This window comes from Solanum tuberosum, unplaced genomic scaffold (genome assembly GCF_000226075.1).
Source record: "Solanum tuberosum cultivar DM 1-3 516 R44 unplaced genomic scaffold, SolTub_3.0 scf00410, whole genome shotgun sequence".
NCBI classification, from domain to species: Eukaryota; Viridiplantae; Streptophyta; class Magnoliopsida; order Solanales; family Solanaceae; genus Solanum; species Solanum tuberosum.
Window position 1 is genome coordinate 14008 of NW_006239326.1, and position 20323 is coordinate 34330.

At 28.7% G+C, this 20323-nt stretch overlaps 1 protein-coding gene across 1 annotated transcript; it reads right to left on the reverse strand.

Annotated features, from left to right (window-relative positions):
• Nucleotides 1–13047: 13047 nt before the first annotated feature.
• On the reverse strand, nt 13048–15947 carry LOC102593753 (piriformospora indica-insensitive protein 2). Its single transcript, XM_006362503.2, has 2 exons — nt 14919–15947; nt 13048–14252 (listed from the first exon to the last, which is right to left on the reverse strand). The coding sequence occupies exons 1-2, from the start codon at nt 15129–15131 to the stop codon at nt 13062–13064; spliced, it is 1404 nt and encodes a 467-aa protein (XP_006362565.1). The 5' UTR covers nt 15132–15947; the 3' UTR covers nt 13048–13061.
• Nucleotides 15948–20323: the final 4376 nt, after the last annotated feature.

The window sequence follows — 20323 nt, forward strand, 5'->3', positions numbered from 1 at the left end:
GAAAATTAAATTGCATGTTTATCTTTTTTCAGGTTGAAGTGAGCACATATTACGGACAAATTCCTAGATTTAAGGTTGACATTTTCCATCAACATGCTCTTTAAATATTTGCCGACACGCGTGATTCAATAATTTTATTTATATTCTTAACAAGAAACAAAAAAAATATATATATATCATAAACTATATTTCAAGAAAATATCTGTAAATTCAAGGAATATTTGACCAATTATGTGGAAAACATGAAAAAACCAAATCCTGCAAAAGCATGTGGTAGGTTTTCACATTGGGGGTTAATTAAAAAATTCATAAACTATATTTCAAGCAAATATTTGTATTTTGGTTTCTCATGTATTATATGTTGTTATGATCCTATTGCGATATGGTATTTGAGTCACACATCGATTTAATAAGGAGCTAATGTACTCTGGTTTGTATAGTTTTACGTTCTTTCATTTCAATTGTTAGCTTTTGGGGTGTGATTATTCGTGTCTGTTGTGTCGAGGACAAAAGATGCAAAACATGGACCATGTGATTCACATTTTTTCGTCAAATTTTGAATATGTATAAGTATACACTTAAACAATCATAAAGTTGAATAAATAGACAAATTTATCGTACGACGCGTGCATGCATCTAAATTCATGGTACAACGACATTCATGTATTGAGTGACCTTAAGAAAGTTAGGACTAAACTAAGTAAGCTAATTAATCTTACTAAATATTGATATTCCATATTATTTTAGTAACATGGTATATAGGTACCTTTTCTTTTTCCATTTTCTTGAACCACTTATTTAGCAACAAGTCTTTTCTACTTTCCAATAGTTTGGTGTTATTAATTCTTTTAATTTTCTTTATGAGAGAAATAGCACTATGTAATTGTGGGTAATTCTTTATTAATAGGATAATATTGTTAATGTAATTTGTCATAATTCGAACAATAGTATCATAAGATGTTGATATTTACAAACTACTCAGAAATATATTTAAAGTTTTATAGAATATTTGAATAAGATGTTGATATAATTTACAGACTACTCAGAAATATATTTAAAGTTTTATATAATATTTGAATAAGATGTTGATATTTACAGACTTCTCAAAAATATATTTAGAGTTTTATAGAATATTTAAATAAGATGTTGATATTTACAAACTTCTCAGAAATATATCTAAAGTATCATTTTGAACAAATTCCCAAACATAAGGGACCGATAATTTTATCATTTTTCGCATATGGCACTACTAAAAAAATTATTATAATATGTTTAGTCGCTAATTCCACATATATTTTGATTGAATCAGCGAGTAAAGAAAAAATAGTATTGTTTTCACACGGAGAGACTAGGAGGTTTCCGAGTATTTTAATGACAAACTATTTTCCATCATCCGCTTTCCTAGTGAACTGGTTCGATAGAAAAATCATGTTTTATATAACACAATTTTCTCATTAATTTATGGCGGAAAAATTCGTTTTTTCTAGTAGATTAACATGCCTATTCAGTCACCTTTAACTTTTAATCACAAATAAAAAACGACAAATCAACCAAAGATTTTCCTTCTCTTAAAAGGGTGAATGAATCATTTTTCTGATTTTTCGATCATTTTGTTTTAAGACGCTAACGCCTTTGAACTTGGCCAACAAAATTAAAAGTTCCCACTAATAATGTGTATATATAAAAATAGTTCTAAAAAAGTTAGGAATTGGAAAGTAGAAAAATCTTGCAAGTAAAGAAGAGACAGCCAAAAGATTGATTTTTAGTAGTCAGAGTCAATGCCTAATTGCCTTTATCTCAAGCCAAGCATGACCACAAAATAAGGCAGTTTTTATGACTTGTTATATAAATTAATACTTACTATGTTTCAATTTATGTAATGTAATTTGACTTGATACAAAATTTATAAAAAATAATGTTTAAAACGTATGACAAATCAAACTATATGTCACATAAATTGAGATTGAAGGAGTAGGTTTTTTGGTTGCTTTTTTCATGTCTCTTTCATCAAAAAGAAAAATGATGAACCATATTATATAAGACCTTTTACACTCAACAATGAGATGAAAAAGTCAACACGCACACAATAGTACTCTAAATCAAGAAGATTAAGTGAATCTTCCATCATCGATGAGACGAATTCAGAATTTGAAGTATAACATGGATTCCTACGGCTTGCCATCTTAAGTTTATATACACTAATAACTGAGTTCGCAATCAAATATATATATTGTAAATTTCTTAAAAGATATATAGAATTCAAACAAAAGTTATTGAATTCACATAAACCAGTACTATGTAGATCGATCTTCATTTGCCTATTGGGAAAGATGGTTCAATCAAAGGGCTAGCTATGATTGAACATAATCAAACCCCACAACCAAATACAAAAGAAAAAAAAAGCTTCCACATCATGCTCCATGAATCACCATTCTTTATAGTAACATATTATATATATCAATAAATCAATGTTTATATACATTTCAAACCAAAAAATCACAAACCAAACAATCTATACTAATGTAAAAAGAAAAGAAAAAACTATCTTTTGCAAAACCCTTTTTGATCAATATATGAAAAGAAAAAAAAAGTATACCAATATATAAATTTCTTTCAATTTTGAGGTGTAGAGTCCTCAATAGCATTATGTCTCTTTGATGGAGCAGAAGGAGGAATTGGAACCCCTTTTGGTAACATAGTAAATAATAAATTATCAACTTTGTATGCATTTTCTTTTTTGTATTCCTTCATATGTTGTGATGAAAATATTCTTGATTTTTCTTGATTTTCCTCCATAATCATCATTCTCCCAAATCTTGATGCTTCAACAATATGATCATAACCACCAAGTAGAGAAATAACAAGTATCAAACAAATTAATTTGCTTGATAAATAAAGGGTTTTTGAAGAAGAAAAAGAGAAAGCCATTGATGAAAGGATTATATTTTCTTGAATTTTCAAAAGGGATTCTTGAAATTGATTTTTATAATTTTTAGTCTATGTTAGTAGGTTTATTTATATATGCATGAGAGAGTTTGACAAATGGGGATTTTGTAAAATGTTGAGAAAGAGGGAGTAGGGTGGGGTGGGGTGGGGTATTAAGTGATATACACGGCAATTGACTAAAATTAAATTATTTTTTAAATAAAATGTCAACTGGTAAATTTTAAAAAAAAAAATTGAAAGTGCCGGCAGAGAAAATTTTCTTTCTTTTATGTTTTTAATAATAATAATATGGGACAGAAATTATTCACATTCAATATTTATATCGATAAGACATGATGTATATATGTTTTGGTATAAACTTTATTTATCGCTTAATCGTATTAACTAATATATATTGTCACCTAAAGGGGGGATCTAAATGCCTTTAGGTATTGATTACGGATTTGGCTAGCCTAGACTATTGATTACTGGTTCAACTCGCCTAGAGTATTGGTTTTGAATTCATTAACTTGAGATCGCATTGTAGGAATCAATAAACTTTAAATTTTGAATTTATTGATTGTGATAAACTGATATAATTTGATGTAAACATCGAGTGAGTGTACGTACATTAGTTATATCTCTTGTTTGAATATTGTTTTTTTCACTTCTTTTTCAAGTCAATGAAAGGGGTTTTCTCATGAGTTTCCCTTACGTTAGAAATTTGTCTGTGTGTGTGGTTTGGTTTGAAAAAATAGAGGAATTCAGAATTTGCAAGCATTAATTAGTAGTTATTTATATTATTTATATATATGATGCCACATGGTGTACTTAGAATTTGTCAAATATTAGAAAATAACACATTGAATTCTTGTCCAATAAGTAAAAAAAAAAAAAAGGTTTTGAACTAACATGGAGAATACTATGTTTAATTGTGTTAGGTGCACTTGATGTTGAAATATATACATTGGGGTCTGCAAAATTTAATATTCCAATTTGGATATTAGTTTGTTAACAAAAATTCTAAGTTAGTTACAGAAAATAAAAAATTAACAGAGTAAAATCACCAACATTCATTACAGTGGGATGGTTTGTATCGCTCCGACGCTCCCTCAATCTTTAATTAGAGGTTTCATATTTGAGTTTTTCGAAATGGAAAAACTTTTGTTGGTAGTACTGCTCTCAGAAATGGACTTTGCAATATGAAAATATGAATTTAGTCGGGCTCTAATGCAAATATCAAACATCGAATGGAAAATCAAAATAACAATCATTTTAGTCGAACCCTGCTACTAATATCGGACAACAATTATAAATAATAATTTTAAAAAACATGAGTCTCTCCTTTGGCGTTAGTACTTATTTTGTAGTCTGATTAATTTAACTTTTTACCGAAAAGTCTCACCTTGGACGTGAGGTAAAGCACTTCCTTTTAAAAGTAACTCCAGATATTGAGATCAAACCTAAGACCTCTCGTTAAGAATTAAAAGTACTTACCGACTGAAATTTATGCTTGTTATTATCAACACTTTATTTTTAATACCTAATGTGATCAATTATTAATGGCCTAATCAAGATAATTACGTGTTTCCTCATACACATCACCAATAATTTTTCCACTTATATTGTGTATCTTTTGCGGGGGAAACTACACTAAGAAAACCAATTAGTGTTCCATTAATCTTTTTAATTACTTTTTCAAACATTACGTTAATGATTGACATTTGTATTTAGAACGTAATCTTTATATTATTCACCAACATTTTTTAATTAATAAAACATGTTCAACTCTCTCAACTCAGTTGATGCCATACGATATTGAAAAATAAAAATAGGCCAAGTCTTCAATAGAGTATCAATACAAAACTCTATAATAACAAAATAATTTGATAAATTAATCAAAACGGTCTTTATTAAGTAAAAAATATTGTGATCTGTATAGAAAAAAAAACTTCTATTTAGTAGAAAAGTTGAAATTTGGAAAGAAAAAAAAAGGAAAATAATAATTTAAATAATGTGCACGTCATGAATTTGACAAGTAGGTTTGTGGGTCCATGATAGGTGTTAAAAAGTCAAAAGTCAACGATTTTGTATAAAATCTGGACCGTTAATTAAGAGTTGAACGGAATTAGACCGACATTGGATAATGATGTTTGCTAAAATAGTAAACTTTGGACTATAATAAAACCTATTTTTGGTCTTTCTTGATTATGATTTATGAGAAATTTCATATCCAATAGTACTGAACAATGTGGTCGGATGATCGGGATTCTTACACACGTTTAATTAGAGATCTCAAATTCATTTTTTAGTAAATGAAGGAAAGAAGTACTCTTTAGTGGATAATGGCGAAGATAAGATTCTCATCCATGAAATTTTAACATTTACTATATACCGTAAACATTCTTGTAACAATCATCCTTTCTACAACAACATTTCATTATACCAGATAAGTTCTTTTTAGAATAAACTTTCATGTTATTTTAGATAATATGTTCTCTATGACAACATTTTGCTATAGCAGCCAAAAGTAACTGAACAAACGATAATGTTTCAAAGAGATTGGATTAAATACATAAAAGGATATTTAGATTATCGAGATTTATTGATTCGAATGAGCTCTTCGACCCTTCTTGATTCACCTTGTTAGTGACCTTAAATGAGATAGAACTTGGAATTTGTGGAGTCTATAGATATCAGATCGTTAAACTCAAAAGAAAAAAATTATATCTAATAAATCTTTTTAATTCATTAATTGAATGAAGATATTGCTTGGCAATTAAATTTAGAAGCTTAATTATTTCTCTTGGTCATATACAAAAGTTCATCAAGCTCTACCAACCCAAGAAAAAAAAGAAAAGAAAAAACTTAGTCAATTATTCCATCCATTCATGATGAAATGCGTGTATATCATTTATACTTATTTTTTCTTCATTTTATACTTACTTTTATGTTTTCAAATTCTTATAATGTCAATTTAGTTTTTAAAAAATCAATGAAGTGATATCAGATGAAGTTGTTTATTTTAAGATGCCTCCACCTCTTATCATAAATTAACTTTTCGAATTCAGTTAGGTCCAATATTTATTTTAACTCAACTCATTTTAACTCGTCTAAATTTAGTCGAACATCATTATCCCTGACCAATAGAAGAGGAAAATCCATTCACATGGACTTAGACTTAGACTTTAGAAAACAAAAAAAGAAGGTAAATTTGAAAAGGATTAATTAGAAGAATTCAAAGAGGTTGATGGTGGTCCCTTAAGACCAACCATATATTTGCTTCCTAATTTTGGACAACTCTTCAATATAATGATCATAAGTCAATTACGTAATTAACTACTCCACTAAATATTTTAATTAATTAAGAATAAAAATGAGTTAGACTTCTAAACTACTACTTAATTAACACCTTTGTTTGTCAAAGTTTTCAATAAAAAATATTATTAAACAAAAAATTAAGGCTACTTAGTCAATTTATGTGTATCACGTTGGATATTATTCTCCTTGCCTTAACATACCATGCACATCAATTCTAGTCAATTATGTGTGTCACGTAGCATATATATATATATATATATATATATATATATAATTATATATATATATAATATTTTTAAAGGAAAGACGATGTTCAACTGATCCTATACCCTTTAATCGGTCTATGTGACTCTACCATTGATTTCAAGTTTATTTAAGTGACCTGGTACCCTTCGATCTAGGTAGCTCCACCACTAATTTCAACCCCAAAAATATTTTGACCGCAAAGTAGATTAGAAGGCGTTAAAAATAAAGAAATCGTTGGAATTATATCTTTTTTTTACCTAGTCTTAATATAAATGCGATAAAAAAAAAAAATTGGTAGTAGGAATTCTACCCCCAAACCAAAATTTGAATGTATCAACGGAACAATTCAATGGTAATCATAATATTAGTCAGACCATAGTATATATTTATGGTCAATTCAAACTAGACAGCCTCAAAAATATCTTGGCACGTCGTGCTAGTGTATTTTTCGAAAACACTTATAAATTTAGTGTGAATTATTAATTTCATTTTCAAATTATTGATAGTCTTAAAAACACCATTTTACTTGGCTAACTGGACTTAAATACATCTCCGATCTTGCAATATCAGTGAAATACACTCCTAAATTCTGAAAAAATTTAGGGGTGTTTTCAACACTTCTATCGATTTTTTATTAAGAGTCTCATGCTCCTACAAGAGTTTGAGACCACTTGCTATATTAAGTTTAGTTAGTCAAGTAGATAGATATTTTTAAAACTGTCAATAGTATTCATGGATGAAACTATAATTTACGTCAAATTTAAAAATGTTTTCAATACTTCTATTCAGATGTTGGAGCTTCATTTCATCCGTTTTAGCTTTAGACTATTTCCTTTGAATGAAATTATATTATATCTTACACAATAAAACACACATATTAAGCATTAAATGCTCATAGTCAAACTCAAACACAATTAAAACATTCAAAGTAGGGTGTGAAATGTAGCTTAAAATTAGGGGTGGAAAAATCAGCATAGGAAATCATGGTTCGTCTAATTTGTTTAAGTTTGAATTAGCTAATGACCTACTTATTTTACTAGCTCCGCTCCATTTGATCCACTTAATTTAATTTATTTATTTTATATAAAAAATAGGGTTGACATACAATAAATTTAATCTACACATTTTTAATTTTTTTATTTTAATTTGACAAGTTATATATTGTTTAATATAAGAAAACAAGTATTATTGGGTACTCAAACAAATTATAAGAAAACAAACAAGGAATTTAAAACTTAGTAAAAATTGGACAAATTGAGTTATAGCCAAATTTAAATCCTTTTTAGCTCATATAACTTTTAGACGGATTAATATCTCCTCTTATTTATTAAAACTAGTGTACTTGTCCGCGCTTCGCGTGATTAAAATAAAAGATTAAATACATTCTGAAATAATTAGTGTCATTACTTGACAAATATTTTAAAAATAAATAATGCAATAAAAGAGAGGAAAATTAAGTTACGATTCTAATATGACCTATTCAAAGAAATTGCTAAAAAAAAATTATGCTACAAATTGCTGATAAAAAAAAGATGAAATATAAAAGTTGATATGAAAAACTTCAGCTAATTGATAATTCAATCATCATAGTTTCATACTAATTAAAGTTAAAAAAGTATAGCAATCTTATTAGTTCAATCACAATCTACTCGATCATAAATTATTCCTCATGTCCCATATTAGTTGATCACTATACTAAAAATAGTTGTCACACATTAGTTGATCATCTTAATAAATCAAAAAAGCATTAATTGATTTTTTTTCCAAATTACCTTGCAATTAATTCCTTTTTAAAGAGTTTTGTAAAGTTTCAAAAAAGTTCTTACGGGGTGAATTGGTAAAACTACCCACTTAATTATGATTTCTAAATATATGCACGTAAAAAGAAAAGTCATCAACTAATATGGGACGGAGGGAGTACATAATTTTCTTTTTTATAAATGACTATATAATAAAAATAAATAAATAAAGATATATGATTTTTTGTTTATGATTTCTTAATATTTGCGCGTAAAAAGAAAAGTAATCAACTAATATGTGACGGAGGGAGTACATGATTTTCTTTTTTGTATAAATGACTATAATAAAAATAAATAAATAAATAAAATAGAGATATATTTGTGGTAAATCATGATGAGAGAGAATACATGAATTATATTGAACCCGATCGGCTCCTCTTCATTATATTTTTTCTCCATTTCATCAAGAGTATACTTTTAGATGAAAGACATGTTCTATTTAATATTTATAGGTCAAGATTATATTACATTCCTAACCATAATAAAGTAAATAAAATTAGAAAAATACTCTTCAAAATTGGTAAAATTCCACAATTTTTAAAGATTCATTAATACCATTGATTTAATCTTAATTTTATATTATTCAAAATATCAAAATTGTTGAACGTAAATTTAATTAGCCTGATAAATAGTAATCTTTTGAAAAATATGTCTTATGATTCACATACATACGTAAAACAAAAGGTAAAAGAATTTCTATTTTTTTAAAAGAAAAATTGAATTTTTTTTTCATTGACACAACAGCTTCCACATATTTAAATATCAATAATATAAGATTTATTTATTTTATCTCCAAACAGAGTAGCTGCCTATATTCAAATATTTAAAATATAAAAATATAAGATGATATCAATGTGTATCTAAATTTGTAGGAAATATTTTCTTACCGAATTTGAAAAGTACTTTTCAAAACTTATTTACTTAATTAATTATGATTATGATTTTATTTATTTAATATAATCTTTAAATAATTAATTATAATTATGATTTTATTTATTTAATATAATCTTTACCTTTAAAATTTAAATAGGACATATATCTCTTATCTAAATGTATACTTGATGAAATAGAGAGAAAAGATAATGAAGAGGGGAACTGAATCCTATTCAAACATATTTACTCGTTAGTTAATAATTTTAGAAAAGAAAGGTCAATAGTTAACATATTAAACAAATAAATAAAATAGAAAAAAAATACAAAATTAAAAGGGAAGAGATAGAACACATTAAAGAGGTCACTGGTAATTTTTTTTGTTGATGACTATTCAAGTCTGCAAAAGTAATGGAGGTGTGTAGATACCATTTTTAAAAATGATTGACATTACAGTATCAACAATTTAGTAATCAACTACCTTCACAATACGAAAATATTATGTATATACTCTACGCATGAATTAAGATATGTTTCACAATAAAACTAAAAAGTTACATTTATTCGGAGGCAGAAATTTATAAACAAATACGAAAAGATGAGGTGTATTGAAAGAGACTGTTACTCTCTTAATCAGATGTCTAGTCGAATCTTGAGTATGAAAAAACTCTTTAGTAGGAAGTGCTCACTCCAAATGGAGCCTTGTGCATTGTGAATCCATATATAATCAGGCTACAATGTGGATACCAAATACAATATAAAAAACCAAAAAATAATATAAATTATAAGAACATTAATGTAACTTTGCATGATAACCAAAGTTCAGACGTTGTTCTCACCTTCACAATATTCCATAAAAATTGATATAATTTCCATGGGAAGATCTTTTCAAATCATTTTGAACTTCCTGCCAAATTAGACAATATAAAGTTAGACATCTTTTCTATTAACTATTAGAATAGTATTAGCAAATCATCAAACCCAAAGAAATTTATAAAGAGAAAGAAAAGATAAATGGGAATTAAATAATGAAGTATGATTTTATAGGACCTTAATATTTTGGTTGTTGAAAAGCATTAATTCTGAATTTAGAATTGTAAACGATTTCTCCAATTATTATAGCCTTAATTTGAGGAAACAGTTAAGGGCTACTAATTACAATTAAGAATTGGAATTTTAAACGGTATCTTTTATCTTTCTTAAACTTTAATTAATTTAAACCCATTAATTATTATAGTCTTAAATTGAGGAAATTAAACAGTAACTAATTAGAACCAATTTAGGTTTGAAAATAAGAGAAAAAATCCTCCAAAAATATGAGAAAATAGATAAATAGATTTCTTGATCATTGGGGGATGCCACATCAGCGGGTTGAAGATTCAGCTTTATATATATATATATATATAGATTCAATCGATTTTCATATGATCAAATTTAGTTCACTTCGCTCATTTGACCTCCCTACTTAAAATATATATAATATTTCTAGCCGAATATCAATACTTAACTAGACATAAAGTTAAATGAAGAAAGAAAAAAAATTATACTTGCAATCTAAACCAAGACATACATATTAATATGACTACATTCATCTCATTATATGTAAAATATACCATTTAAAATTAAATAATTTCTAAATAAGAAAATATGATATATAGTATATATTTTTTGAAAGCGGACTAATAAAAAGGAAAGTACTCACATAAATTGAATTAGAGAGAGTAATAATCATCACGAGTCGTGATTGAATAGATAATTAAATCTCGTTATCTTTAGCTAGAAACACCAAATTCGGAAGTCTAACACATAAAAATTAATATAGAAAAAATAATAATCATCACGGGTACGTCATAAAAAATATCAAACTCAAATAATGAAAATGAAAAAGACCTGAACGCTTATTTCTTTAATGAAATTTATATGATACAACTTCAAATCAATCGAAATCCAAAATAACTACAACCAAACACTAAACAAACTATAGAACAAGATAAGCCTGGATCAAAGAAGCAGTGTGGTAGCTAAGCTGACACATCTTTAAATTCATCTAATCTTGAAAAAAGTGTACATTATATACATATAGTCCCTCCCTTTCATCATCATCATCTAGTTAGGACCACAATTCAAAAAAATTGTACCATATATGCAGCATGCACTATATTATATGTGTGTGTGTGTGTGTGCAGACTGTTGAAAATCTACATAATATAAACAAGAATGATTTGTATTTGCTAAACACCAACAAAATAGTACTGCCACATCTAACTTATATAGCATCTTCTAGCTACTAGTATTAAGGTTCGAAAATCTATTGACCTGATTAATTCAGATTCATATTGTTTAGCTAGATAAAATTGTTGTTGTTATAAGTTGAAGTAGTGAGTTTTGAATTTCGAATGTGAAAATTGAGTTTGAAATAAGTAAATGTTGGAAAAACTTGAAAATATCGATAGGAATGAAGATTGATAGTTCAAACTTCTTTTTGTTGGTATAAGTTTTCCCAGATCATCTGGGGTGTTATAAATCAGGAAGAAAGTTATAAGAGGATTTGACCTTAGCTTCCGATTATAACGCAAAGATAAACATGACTTTATCCTTCAAAAAGAGGGGAGGTGAAGCTAGAAAAAATAGACATTCCACCCCTCGCAAAACTAGACTAGCTAACAAAATCATCAAACATGCGTGTTTGAAGTTTGAACTTGACAAACTAAACTTCAATCACGATTGTCGGATGTTTGACATTGGCAAATGGCGAGCCAAACTTCAAGTAAAAATGTTGAATTAATTTTAACTTGACAAATCAAACTTCAGGTAAAAATATCAAAAGTTTGTTATCATACTTTAAATACGATTAGAGAATAAGTGGAAACATTATTGATCGTGTTTCGATAGGGTAGGTAAGAAAAAAAGATGACAAAAACTGAAGTTAAATTTTTTGACTCAATTCATTTATGCGGCAGAAAAGTGTACATAATTTATTTATTTTTGGAGCTTTATGACATTGGTCTGCTTTGGTAACTAATGTAAAAAGTAAAAAAACTAAATAGTTCCTAGAGTAAGAAAAATGAACAGTTACTAGTTACCTTGGTCCGTTATGTTTTATTTACCGTACCAATAAAAACTATTTTTCGAAACCTCCATAATAATTTGAGATGGAGAGAGTATAAATTTAGAGATAAGTAAGAAATAAAGGAAGACTAAATATTTCGAAGCAATTGAAAATATATAATTTTTCACATCTTTTATAATATTAGTTGAATTCATTTCAACACTATATAATAATAGAGGTGTAAGGGAGGAAAATACTTACATGTATCAGGTAGTTATATCAAATTAATTCAATTTACTACAGTTAATATGTAAATACATATTATGCATTTATCAGTTTCGTGACAATACTGAGCTAATTGACCTCCACCTTGAGCAAAATCATATAACATTCATTACAACGACATTTCACTATAACAACTTCATTACATAACATGCATTTTTTAAATTTTCGTGTATCGTTAATAATCGAATAACCAAACCAACTCAAAACCAAAATCAACAACAACCAAGTTGATAAATGTATATATATTATATATGATTTGATTTGTTTTCAATAATTTTACAATCGATTAAATTGATTTGATTCAGTTTTGACCAATAACCAAACCCTGAACACCCTTGACCGCGACATATAATTTGAGACGGAGGGAATATACCTCTATTGTTCTTCACTTATTGAAAAATCCATCACAATTCAATGAAATTTCTTCCAAGTCCAACAAGGGTAAAATATGTACATTCATTCATTCATATGTTAAAAGACAAACCAAAATGTGTGGTACATTTCAAGTAAAACAACAACAAAATATCAAAAAAAAAAAAGGGTAAATCACTATTGTCAAATTCCTTTCATTTCAACAATAGTAGAATAACCATGAATAGTTCAACTACAAAACATCTCCAAATCCCACAATCATTCAAATATCCCATTGAAGATTGAAAATCCACAAAACTTGAGTTCATCTCAACATCAATAACAAACTTGAGTTCTTGTTGACACTGTTTTACCCCAAATGGAACATCACTTGACACCAAACCAAAAGTGTAACATAAATTTTGATTCCCCCATGCCCCAAATCTCCTTCCCATTTTCCTATAAAACCATTGAGAGAATTGAAGTTCACCTGTCAGATTGTTACCATATAGGTAAATAGCACTTACATTAGGCAAATTTTCAAGATTCTTTGGGATTTTACCAATGAGTTTATTGTCATTAAGTCCCAAAAATCTTAACTTTTTTAACTCTACTATAGACTTAGGTATCTCACCTGTCAAATTCATGTTTGACAAATCCAAAGTTGTTAACTTTATCATGCTATACCAATCAAGAACATCCAAGAATCCACCCATTGGGTTGTTTGACAAGACTAACTCCTCCAAACATGTCATTTCTTGAATTGACTTAGGTAATCCACTTGATAACTTGTTGTTACTAAGGTCTAAAAGTGTTAAATTCTTCAATTGTGAGATCTCTTGTGGGATTTTGCCTTGTAAGTTGTTGTAACTCAAATCAAGTTTCAAAAGTGAGATCAAACCTCCAAATAATGGTTTAGGCAAGACACCAGATAGTTTGTTTCTGCTTAAATCACATATCAAAAGTTGAGTGAACCTTCCAAAAGTATCCGGGATTTCGCCGTTGAGTTTGTTTCCAGCAAGAACTAGTCTTTTCAAGTTCACTAAATTCCCAAGACTTTGTGGCATTTCACCAGAGAGTCCATTTTCTACTAGTACTAAAGATTGGAGCTTTATGAGTCTACCAAATGTACTTGGGATTTGGCCAATGAGACCGGGATTTGATCGAAACTCGAGTGACTCCAAACTACTAGCAAGAAACTCCCACCTCTCTGTTGGGATTGAAGTTGGATGATGGCGAGGCGACACGAAACAATTGAAAAATGTGAGAGATTTTAGGTGCTTTAATGTGAACAGATTGGAGCTGAATTCCACATTTGGTGCACAACTTAGAGAATTATCATGTATAGGTCCAATGTTTAAGTCAGTAACATACCAAAAACCATCAAACAGGTCACAAGATACACCCTGGACAGAGGAAATAGAAACAAAACAAATCAGAAATATGAGTATAATGCATCAACTATATCACTCTCACTCTCTCCGTTTCAATTTGTTAGTCTTACTTCCGTTTTTAGTATGTTCCAAAAAGAATGCATCTTTTGTACTTTCTACATAACATGTTTAAAACCACAAGATTAAAGAAAACTATGGTACATTCTTTAACTACGTGTCAAATCAAAACCAGACAAACAAATTGAAACGAACGGAGTATATTTAGTATAAGCTCTGTCCTGTCCTGTATTATCATTGTGTTTTAAAACATATTCTGTCTATGTTGGTCTGTCAAAACTGCTAAACAAAACAAGCCAAGAATGTACTGATATTCATTATTGAAGTTTGGTTCATCAAACTTCTATGGCTAATTAGCTATCATTCCAAATATACTATCAATTTCTTTGATTATATGTCATAGTAAAAAATTGCCACTTAAAGCTTTAAAACAATCTATATACAATGAGAAGTCATATCTTGTCATGTATACCACAAAATAATAAAAGGACAATTAGAACCATATGCACAAAAAAGATAGTTTTTTTTTTTTTTTTTTTTTTACCTTTTTACTTAACAGAATCCTTAAGGCAGAAAAGTAACTAAAAAGTGAAAAAAATTATGTAATTTTTTTTGTGTTACCTGTATTGGAGTCCAACCACAAGGATCTGGATAAAGATCTGAACCATTCCACCATTTACCAACAAAGCCTTGAATGGTTGAGTAAAGAGAATTTATCTCATTTTTCTCCATTTGAGCTCCCATGTTTTCAGTATCACCATTGCACCAAACACCAAAATGGAGGAGAAAGAAGATAACTAACACACACAATCTTGAATTCTTGAAACCCTTCATCACTTTTTGTAGACAAAAAAGTTTCTTGAAAATGAGTTGACAAATTCTTGAAAGTTTAGAACTTTGTCACATAGACAAACTAGTTAGAATTCTTGAAGACCCCTATCTTAGCTAAATTTTCTTGAAAATGAGTACACAAAGTGTTCAAAGATAACAACTTTATCACACAATGAGTTCACAAAGTGTTAAAAGAAAACAACTTTGTCACACAAACAAGTTCTTGAAGACCCCCATCACTCTTTTGAAGCTAAAATTTCTTGAAAATGAGTACACAAAGTGATCAAAGATAACAACTTTATCACATAAACAAGTTCTTGAAGACCCCCATCACTCTTTAAAACCCAAAAAAATGCTTGAAAGTGAGTTGGGTTGACAAAATCTTGAAAGTAATAAACTTTGTCAACTATGCAAGAAAAGTGTTTAAAGCCAAACTAGAACTTATAACATTGAAGAAACTCCAAGAGGGGGTATCTTAAAATGCTTTCATTTCATAAATATAAAAAAAAATGTGTACTTTTTTGTTTTATTGGGGCAGTGGTGGAAAATGGTAAAAGTATCCAATCAAACAGGGAAATGGAGGGAACAAAGAAGTAAAGAAGGAAGGTGCTTGTTAAAAATGTTTATAGAAAGCTAAGGTAGAATAAGAGAAGAGTAGAGTGGCAGAAAGCCAGAAGGGAAACACAGAGGACATATATAACACATAAGTCTAGGATCTTTGCACCTAAAAAAAGCCTATTATTGCACACTTCTCAATGCTCCACATTAAAAGCAATTAAGGTAATCTCAACTAAAACAGTTGTGATTTTTTAAAGTTTTCATAAAACAAAAATTTATGATTGAATATATGTGGTGAGATCTAAAGTTGACACGAATTTATACTTAGACATTTTCATCAAGTTGTACGCCGTTAGCATTGCATAAAAACATTCCTCATAGAGTAGTTGTTAATATGAATAAGAAAAACTATGTTATAGCTATTTCTATATATTCAATGTACTCTACGAATAGGAATACATAGAGTTGAACATAGCAGAATAAGAAATTGAAAGATTTCGTTGGATTGTTCCTTTTTACTGACTTAGCAATTTGCGTGATTTTCACATCAAATAGGGCTTAATTAAGGTGTCTTAGTGAAAAATTTGTATCGATTTCAAGTGTGTCATATTTGAACTTTTGAAGTGTGGCATTAGTAACTAGTAGTACTACTCTACTAGTGAAGACTGTTGAAAGTAATGGTTAAAATATAAAGGAGTAAATGTATGAAAAGATCAAAAGAATGTAGAGAATATAATTAACTGATAAAAATGTGTTCTTTAATTCTGACTTAAATTTTTAAATGAGATGGTCACACACTTCAATATGATATCAAAACAAATAGAGTTTTTGAGATTGAATCACACAACCATGCATATCAAAAAGAATTTTTATGTGTTTGGCCCGTGAAAGAGAATCAGGCTTGAATGTGAGGGGCGTATTGAGAATATAATTAACTAATAAAAGTGTATTCTCTCTAACAACTTAAACATTTTGATAAGATGATCATATACTTCAACGAAGAATTCAACATGTAATTCAGTGTAATTCTATAAGTGATGTCTTAGGAAGGTAAGCATACACAATCTTATCCTTATTGATTGATCTCGACAACCTTCTTCTCTCGTCAAGCTTGATATTCGAACACATAAAGTTTAAATTATAAATCCGTCTCTAAATTTACCTAACGTAGTAAGTAGGTAGGATTTCACTCTTTTTTTCACCTTTCTTGATTTTGTTGGAGGTTAGGGGGACCATGATGTTAGGGAAGGTGCATGTAAATGCATGAAAGACAAAGGTAGTTTTTGTCTTTGGGTGAATGCCTTTGTGTTGTTGGATTTACATTTTTAACAGATTGAAAAGACAATACATAATTCAATAATCTTTAGAAAGTGCTCCATTACTTTTTTTGGAACTTGATCTTGTGTTGACATAGCTTTAGATTTAGTAAAAATATATTCCAAAATATTCAGACTAATTTAATATTTTACATTACTTTCCCAAGTCTAAAAACTTTAATTTTATTTTAACTCAAAAATACAGTTAAAATTTGACTTATTAAATTTGACATCTTTTTTGTTACTCTCTTAGTCTTAGTTTGTGTGACATTTTCTTTAAAAAGGAAGTATGGAAAACACTCAAGAATTTGACGTAAATTACTAGTTTCGTCTTCGAACTATTGACAGCTTTAAAAATATCCTCTACTTGACAAACTAAACTTCGATACACCACCAATCTGCTACATAAATAGCAAATGTTCTCAAACTCTTGTACGTAGAAGCATGTGACCCTTAATAAAAAGCCGTGAAAAGTGTTGAAAACACTCTTAAACTAGGTGAGAATTTAAGGTGTATTTCACTCATGTTGCAAAATCGAGGGTGTATTTAATTCAGTTAGTCAAGTAATGGGTGTTTTAAAGCAATCAATACTTCGAAAATGCAACTAATAATTCGCATCAAGTTTAAGAGTGATTTTTCTTAATGTTTTTTTTTTTTAAATGATACACTCTAAATAATTTTAAAGTTTTTATTTACTCTTAAGGGGATAACTATAATCAAACCAATATTTATTACCATATAGTAGAATTATATTTACAAATACTAATGATTTTTTACATTTCCACTTATTTTTTTCGTGTATAAAACTTGGTATATATTTAAAGTTGATGCAATGATTGCAATAGAGTCCTTTTTATGACCTATGAGTATTCATTTTCCCTCCTTAAATGAAAGTAGGGCAAGAGGATAAATAATGATCTTCAATTATTCAAGAAAATAGATGTACCAATCTGGCTTGTGGTGATCGGTGCGGTAGCTGAGATCCCTCTATCCTTAATTAAAAGGATTTTAAATTCAAATTTTCAAAAATAGAAAAAATCTTATTGGAAGTATCAATCTCAAAAATGAATTATACAATGAATGAATATGAATTTAGTCGAAAACTCAATACATACACTTACCATCATATGAAAAAAAAAATGAAGATAAATATATGAATTAAGGAGTGTAAATTCATTTCATTATATTACTAGCATTATGTAAGAGTAGGGAAGTAGTATGAACATAGAGTCCTTATAATTTTGCCTACATGGGCCCAGTACTATTTACAGTATAGTCCCCAATAATTTTCTTGTTTTCAATTTTTTCCTCTTAATCTTTTGAAAAGTGATTAACACTTTTTACTTTGAGCATGGACTCTAGAAACGTCACTAATTATAGTGATTAAAGACCTAGAAACCCAAATATTTTCTTTAACATAGATCTTTCTTTTACTTGTAATTTGAAAAATATATAAATTAAAATGTATACATTTTTCGTTAAAATTGAAAAAATACTTCACCAAAAACACAACTGATCCATCAAATTCTAATTTAGAAGAATAAAACAATAAATAAGAAAAAGAATATATATCTACTACTATTAATTAGATATTACAAACTTGATTTTTATGGTTTTTAGGGGTTATTATGTCTTTATAGATGAAGGGTTCATGATATATTAATGTAGGAAGGGAACTTGTATGGTTAGGACCACAAATATTGTGAAGAGGGACAGGCTAATGGCTATACAAAGGGGAGTAGCCCACATTAATTTTTGCAAGTCAGGCCTATTTAGTTGATAAGTCATTTTCTCTCTTTCCCCCCTCTCATTTTTGGCCTCACATAGTAGACATCATGCTTTGGACATGAATGTTGTTAGTGTTATCGACAAAGGTTATGGCGAAGTGGTAAGTATTCTTTCATTCTTAATCAGAAGTGTCACATTCGAGTCCCCTTGGGTATGGAGTCGTCTTTGTTAGGGAGTGTTTTACCCCCAATGTGGGACTTCTCGATGCGAATTCAAATTTAATCGGACTCTAATAAGAATACTGAACATCAGGTAAGATTTTTTTCTTTTAAAAAAAGGTTGCTAGGGTTTAAAACCCTTCACTTGTACAAAAATCAATTAAAAAACACCCTCAACTACCTCCCTAGGGTTAAACTTCTCTGCACGGTGTCTATGTTTATATTAAATCAATTGACGTATGATATGTGTCTATACATAAAATTCAATTACTTTAATTATGGTTAGTTAATATATACTATCATCTTGTTAACCATGGTGAGTTAACATGGTTATTGGTATCAACATCGAGTGGCATGTGTGTATAGGTATTTATATTTACCATATAGAAACCTAAGCACTCCAATCAGGGGCAGAGCCACAATGGTAATTGTGGGTTCGACAATAGCTTTGTATGCTGGAGAGGATAACTCAAGAATATTATTACTAGACTAGTGAAGTTTTTATTGCAATAGGTTTCAATCTTGTTACCGAGAGCGAGATATCATGACTATTTTATGAATTTTATCCCATAAAACCTTCTTTTGAACAGAAAGAGGCTTTTGTTACCATTCTTGGGCTTTTGTTTTCAAATTATCATTCATTGGGTTCATGTATATATGCAAGGGCCTGATATTGTGGCCCATTAAAAAATCATTATGTGGCCCAGAACAGTGCTCCTTCACATACATTTGATGTTTATACATATGTATACATCTAACTTTTGCTTTGAAAATACATGCACACATATTGTTAAAATCAGATATGGTATTCGCGCGATTTCAATTAGGATTAGATATTGCTTGCGTGCAAATATTATGTATTTTAAGGGGAAAATCTCAATATATATTGCAAAATTAAATTCGGACACTAAATAACACTTATATTAGTAAAAGATCTCTTTTATCAATTGAAACATGAAAAATTCACAAGTTTTTTATTTTGATAATTATGATATTTAGGACCTCCTTGCACATATCTCAACTAGCTTCATAAGACATTTGTCATCTTTTGTTAGTAACATGTACTAAATAATTCTGTTCACTAAAACTTGAACGAATGAAAAGAAATCACTTATTAGACATTATTTGTCTCTTTTAACATTGTAACACATGCATAAGCTAAATGATTACATTGAAATTGAATAGTAGATAAATAACTAACTAAATATTATGTGATAATGTTGAGTTATTAAGTGATTACACAGATGGTGAAGATCTCATACTAATGACTATATTTTTTTACCTTATCTTGATCGATCACAATTTGATGTTTGACCCTGTTCTTTTAGAGTCATACGAGTTATATTGAAATAACATTAATCATGATTAATATTAT

Coding starts and splice junctions, on each gene's coding strand:
- LOC102593753 (XM_006362503.2), bottom strand. CDS start 15,131: ATGAAGGGTTTCAAGAATTCAAGATTGTGTGTGTTAGTTATCTTCTTT. Junction 14,253..14,918: donor GTGGTTGGACTCCAATACAG/GTAACACAAAAA, acceptor TCCTCTGTCCAG/GGTGTATCTTGTGACCTGTT.